A 6,670-nucleotide genomic window follows, 5' to 3' on the forward strand; every position below is an offset into this window, starting at 1 on the left:
CCAATCTTCCACATTAGGGTGGGCAATCTTCTTTACTCGGTCTACCAATTCAAATGTTTATCTCATTCAGAAACACTCTCACAGACACACCCAGAACAATGTTTGACCAAATGTCTGGGCACCCCATGACCCAGTCAAGTTGACACACAAGATTAACCATCACTGGAATCATTGGAATGAGCCTTCACTAGCTGGAAGATGGTAGGTTAGGTTGATCCACCTAATGCCTGTAATTAAACTGAGAAAACTGTGAAGGTTTTGTGAGGAAAAGATTCTTGGAGGAAACATCTCACCAGCCACATGCAGCCTCCATATCTGAATGTGATTACAGATTCCTGGGCTTGAAGCTTATCACCATGGCCAAATGTCACGTGACCTCATCGTACTTTAACCATCCCAATAATGCCTCTGCCTCTCCTCTTCCAGGTGAACTATGACCACTTTACTCTTGGTTTTTGTGACTCTGAGGGTCATCACTGCAACCATCTCAGTAGAAGTTTCAGGTAAGGACATTCCCATGCATGGTTCATTTATTCAGTAGGTGCTGGGTTCTGAGTGCTGGCTACTGAACCTAGTGCTGCTGGTCCCAGGAATATCACTTCTTCTTTCTGGCCTTTTCTTGCCCCTGCCTGCTCCCTACCGATGCAAGTGTAACTGCAGTGGGAAAGCACCCATGAGCGTGCACACACACATCCGGGAGCCTCTCTCGAAAAATAGGGCTCCTGGCTGCCCTCTAGCTTGGACAGCTGAGGGGGAGATCCTGGCAGGTGCTTTCCCTCCCAGGATACTTCCCTCTGGGCATCTCACCTAGAACTGCACACACTGAGCTCAGGGTAGGGGCAGGACATAGACAACCAGAAGAGAAAAATTTGCCAAGAGGGGATTGGCTAGAGCATCCAAGAAAAAATACTGGCCTGAGAAACAGAGAGAATCCCCTGTGAGTCACATAGGTGTTTGCCCATCTTGACAAACCATCCTTGGGAAGCCCCCACGTATCAGGCTGGGTATATTTCTGATCATCAAGCCCTGAACCAAATGAACAAACCTTTCACTGACCCCAGGATGGGCTGCCCCAAAGTGGAATGTATCTCCCTCAGACGCAGAAAAGAGAGGCCCCAGCTTAGAGCCATGTTCTTTAGAGGACCCCCTCGGGCCCCTCTCCCAGCCTCAACCCTCCCCAAAGGAGGGGACTATAGGGCCAATGGGACATGTCCATCCAGCTCTGCACTCCCCTTTTAGACACATTCTGGGTACCCAGGATGCCCACAATCCCCTGTCCAAATGGGCCCAAGCCACCTTCAGGGCCTGCATGGGTCCATGACCCATGGTGTGAGCCACCCCTAGGCCCAAGGTGGGGGTTAAGGAGTGGCTGTTTGTATGTGGTGTAGACAGAGCTGGGATGTGAGGGCTGAGATCAACTCAGTGTGTGCATGAGACCCCTCACAGTACAGAGTCGGGGGAGAAGATAAGGCGGCCCAGCTCCAGCTCCACCTCCTCCCACCCAGCCACTGCATCCCAATGCACACACAGCTCTAAGGAACGCAAGAATTCTACATTTGAATCTGACCTTTCAGTTCATTTTGAAAGGTTTCATTGTCAAATAGGAGGATAGAACATATTTTATTGAACAATCTGTTGGCCTTATTTTAACTTTTGCACATGTAGACACATGGTCTACGGGCCTCCATTTGTATGGTTGCTCTGGGACCCACAAACACCTGGCCCCTGGCTAGACCCTGGGGTGGTTTGCCCACACAGGCAAACCAGTTCACTAGGGTTGAGCGAGAGCTTTAAAACCTGCCACTCTGGGCACTGCAGTCACCTTCAGCTTTCCCCCAGAGCCACCAGTGCTAAAACCACGCTGTGCCCAAGGGTGTGAGGGCTGAGCGTTCAGAGGGAGATGTTTGTGGAGGGGCTGGTGGGGACTGTCTAGCACATCAAAAGGTTAGGACTGGACTGTAACATTCCTGGCTCCTCTTTCCTCGGCCTGTTATGTATCCACCACCCACAAATATCTGAAACATTTTTATTTCAACCGGCAGGCTCTCCTGAAAGAAGGGCTCCATAAATTTATGACTCCCCATGAAAGGTGCTATTTTTTTGGAAAGCTGTTTCTTCCCATTCCAGACAGATCTTTTACTTCCAACAAGATTTGGTGAACGTACCACATCTCCCTTACCAACACTTTCCATGATTTTCATGGAGTCTGGTCCTGTCCCATTTCCTCCCCACCCCCCATCCCCCAATCGGACTCTTTGCAGACTAAAACACCTGATCTTCTCAGATGCTTCTCCACCTAGGCCCCTGAATCCCAAATAGCAAAAGAGAGTGACTTTCCCCTTGCAAGGATGGGCAACAGCCCACAGGAGACCTCCCCAGATGGGAAACATTTTGAAGTTTTGTGTCTTAGCTTTAAAAGTTGTATAGATTTCGGGCTGGCCCGGTGGCGCACTGGAGAGTGCGCCGCTTGGGAGCGCGGAAGCGCTCCCGCCGAGGGTTCGGATCCCATGTGGAGACCGGTTCCCGTTCACTGGCTGAGCGCGGTGCGGACGCAACACCGAGGGTTGCGATCCCGTTACCGGTCAGTAAAAAAGACAAAAAGGAAAAAAAAGTTGTATAGATTTTATCTACCCCACAATAATTTTTGCTATCCCAAAATCATTTTCCCAGAATCTTTGAGTCAAGCTGCCACTTTAAGATGGGTCCTATTTATCCTATGGTTTGGCACTCCTTGGGGTACCCCAGTTTGAGAAACAGAGAGGCAGTCCTGACTCTGACGTTTCCCCTGCCCTCCTCTGGAACCCTTTTCTCACTCCGCAGTTTCTGTTTTGAGGTGCAGAGGTGTCGTGAGGAACTCTGCTCTGGAAAGGGTGTGCAGGACTTCCTGGGAATTTCCATATGACACAGGAGCATCCCCCATCATAGGCACAAACACACGAGTTGGATTTCGGTCTCTCTGGATAGTGCATTTCCAGGACTGGCGGGGAGGCTGGGTGGTCCTGTGTAAGCACTAACAGGTCTGTCTTTCACCCACACTTCTTCACAGACCATGAGAACTCGCTGAGTGTGAGCATCCCCCAGCCGTCCCCACTGAGGGTCCTCCTGGGGACCTCCCTTACCATCCCCTGCTACTTCATCGACCCCATGCACCCTGTGACCACCGCCCCCTCCACTGCCCCCCTCGCCCCGAGAATCAAGTGGAGCCGCATCTCCAAGGAGAAGGAGGTGGTACTGCTGGTGGCCACTGAAGGACGGGTGCGGGTCAACAGTGCCTACCAAGACAGGGTCTCGCTGCCCAACTACCCGGCCATCCCCAGCGACGCCACCTTGGAAGTCCAGAGCCTGCGCTCCAATGACTCTGGGATCTATCGCTGTGAGGTGATGCATGGCATTGAGGACAGCGAGGCCACCCTGGAGGTCGTGGTCAAAGGTGAGAGCCTCCTGCAGGGGAACCGCTTCAACCACAGAAAGAACCAGAATGGGGTCCTCACTGGTGGGGGCCCAGGCGGGCTGGCTTTCAAACCCAGCTCCCCAACACACCTGTTCACACCTCATTCAAGTTGCTTAACGTCAGGTGCTTCCTCTGTAACCTGGAGTTGGTAGTAACTTTCTCTCTGGACTTTGGGGCTGATTAAATACTTCCTGGCCATGATCACAGGTGAATAACAGTCTGTGCTTCACGACAATCCTGTGATTCAGTGGGCCTTGTGATCATGCCCATTTTACAGACAGGCACGCTGAGGTTAAGTGACTTGCCTACTGTTACCCTGGAAATGAGTCAGAGCAGTCTCCTGACACTTCATCCAGGTGTCTTTTCTGTCCCCCTCTGCCACCTCCTCATTCTCAACTACGGAAGCCAGAGAAAGGGCTGAGGTCTCCCTGGTCTCCTTTCTTTCTGTGGCCCAAGGAGAACAGTTAGGTCCTTGGTTGGCTTCAGAACTTTGGTCAGCACCATATTTTTCACAGGGGGAGGTATAGTGAGAGGACTTTGTCAAAGACTGACATGTACGTCTCCTGGATGTACCTTAAACAAGGCTCCCTCAGGTCGCCCCTGGGCTGCGGGTGCATGAGAGTCTCATTCCCAAAGCAATATAGGGTCCTGGAATAACCAAAAAAAAAAAAAAATTATAAGGAGGCAGATTTTAGTTTAATTCAGAGAACTTTCTGATGATCGGAATTATATAAGCATTCAAAAAGGAATGTCTTGTGAGGTAGTGAGTTCCCCATTGCCGGGGGTGTTCCAGCAAAGTCAGCAGGACCCCATGCAGATGTGGAGAAGGATCCATGCATCAGCCTGGACCAGACTGTCCATGTGACTGCCACCGTAATTCTGTGAGGGCCTGAATGATCAGAGGCTGTGCTTCACCAGCTCTCCCGCCCACATGTGTCTTGCAGGTATCGTGTTCCATTACAGAGCCATCTCCACGCGCTACACCCTCGACTTTGACAGGGCGCAGCGGGCCTGCCTGCAGAACAGTGCCATCATTGCCACACCTGAGCAGCTGCAGGCTGCCTATGAGGACGGCTTCCACCAGTGCGATGCTGGCTGGCTGGCTGACCAGACTGTCAGGTAGCCCCCAGCCCACCAGCAGAGTGGGGCATCAGCACCGGGGGCCAGGGGTCAGAGGCCACAGTGGAAAGGGGCGGGTGATGGGGTGGAACGCTGACCAACACTGAGCTGGCTCCAGCGTGACACCATGCCAGCCTAGGTTAGGGTCTCCCTGGCCAACACGGGCACCCAATGACCCATCCCAAATCTTTGTTATTTTCTCTTATAATGGAGTGGGTGGCTGCCAGCAACCTTGTCCTGCACGTCATCTCCTTCCTACCCATTTTTCCCTTTGCCACAATTTTCTCACTCACTGCTATTGTTGTTGTTGTTGTTAAGTTTGGTGTTTTCGGTATTTTTGTAAGCCATCTTACATCCTTTTTGTTTTAAATAAGGCAAGACATACACTAAGTAAGCTTCTTGGGTGCGGGTGTTGGGGAGAGTAGGTTGCACAGCAGTGCAGATGCAGCCCTGCCCTGCAGGGTTCTCCATGCCTTGTAAATGAGACTGTGCAGGCAAGACACAGTTCATTCCAGGCACATCATAGCTCTAACTGTAAAAGCCAGAACCACAAAGCCTCAGGGAGAAAACAGAGGAAAATATCTTGCAATCTTAGGATAGGCAAAGAGAACTTAGGGCACAGAAACAACTAACCATTATAAATAAATAAATACATACATAAGTAAATAAAAAGATCAGACAGTCTAGCATAGTGCAAGAGCCCACACCTTGGCCTTAGACAGAGCCGACTCAAATCCCAGCTCTGGCACTTGGAAGTTGTGTGACCTCGGACAAATTGTTTAATATCTCTGAGCCCCAGTTTCTCCAAGTGTAAAATAGTCATTATAGCACCTGTCTCACTGGGCTGATGCTATGGAGCAGGGGCCCACGGGCCAAATGCAACCCTCCCCTTGTTTCTACAAATGCAGTTTTATTGGAACACAACCATGCTCATTTGTTTGTAAATTGTCTGTGGCTGCTTCGTGCCACAGTGGCAGCTGAGTGTCATCACAGAGACCTTATGGCCTGCAAAACCTAAAATATTTACTATCCGTCCTTTCACAGAAAAAGTTTGCAGGCCCCTGATAGAGCACGTTTGGTACCAATAAATACCCAGTAAAGGGGCCACCTTTAATCATTAATAACTGAAAAGCAGACAGGAGGTCCACATATGCAGAGCAGACACAGTCAAATGCGATATGTCACCTTTTCCTCCTGTGAGGACTCAGGCCATGGGCTTCCCTGTGTCCCCTGAGAGTCACACCCCCACTTTGGATTCCTGGCAGGTACCCCATCCACACTCCCCGGGAAGGCTGCTATGGAGACAAGGACGAGTTTCCTGGTGTGAGAACCTACGGCATCCGAGACACCAATGAGACCTACGACGTGTACTGCTTCGCCGAGGAGATGGAGGGTGAGGCTCCCCTGCCTGCCAGGAGCAGCCCTGCTCCCTCCCCAGAGCCCCCTTCTCCTCCCCATCACCCCACCCAAACTCGGGATGGGGATAGCACAGGCTTGCTCTGGGCAGGGCGCTAGCTCAGGGCCTGACATCTGGATCCTCCTCTGCCATGAAGGGGTGGGGGTGGGACCTACAGGAGGGTGGGACCCCTCACCCTCCATTTTAGAGAAGGTCTCGATGGCCCCAAGTATCTGCTAACTGTCTGGCGTCACCACCAGGCCATGTGCATGTGTCACAGGAGTTCTCTCACCTAGGACTGCTCCTCCCACCCAGGACCAGGCTGCTCTGGGCAGCTCATCCCTATCCTTCAGGTCTCCTGCACCATCAAAGCCCAGTCCAGCCTTGTCACTCTCACAAGGGACACCCAGGCCACTCCAAGGTGGGCCCATCAGCAACAAAGTTCCCACGAGAGCTGGCTGCCAGCCGCCCTGTCTCAGCTTCTCTGCTGCCTGCCCCAGCCCTATTCCAGGCCTTCCCAGTGGGCAAATCGGAGACAGCGGGAAGGAACCTGGTTTTTTCTGTTTTGTAAAGGGCACTAATTTTGGTCACAGAGTTACCCAAACATGTGGAGGACACCCCTTCCACAATCTGTACCCATCTACCCTTTGGACATTCCAGACTCTGCTACCTCTGGCAACTGCCCCCACCCCCCACCCACCCCC

The 6,670-nt window shown here is 51.9% G+C and overlaps 1 protein-coding gene across 2 annotated transcripts in view; it reads left to right on the forward strand.

Moving 5' to 3' along the window:
* The first annotated feature begins 433 nt into the window (after nucleotides 1-433).
* ACAN (aggrecan) overlaps nucleotides 434-6,670 on the forward strand; it is a 35,349-nt gene continuing 29,112 nt past the window's right edge. For both annotated transcript variants that reach the window (XM_008566711.1, XM_008566712.1), the window contains exons 1-4: nucleotides 434-503; nucleotides 3,047-3,430; nucleotides 4,396-4,570; nucleotides 5,836-5,963. In XM_008566711.1, coding sequence (XP_008564933.1) covers nucleotides 434-503; nucleotides 3,047-3,430; nucleotides 4,396-4,570; nucleotides 5,836-5,963 — 757 coding nt within the window. The remainder of the gene's footprint in view (nucleotides 504-3,046; nucleotides 3,431-4,395; nucleotides 4,571-5,835; nucleotides 5,964-6,670) is intronic.

This window comes from Galeopterus variegatus, unplaced genomic scaffold (assembly GCF_000696425.1).
Source record: "Galeopterus variegatus unplaced genomic scaffold, G_variegatus-3.0.2 Scaffold266, whole genome shotgun sequence".
Lineage (NCBI taxonomy): Eukaryota > Metazoa > Chordata > Mammalia > Dermoptera > Cynocephalidae > Galeopterus > Galeopterus variegatus.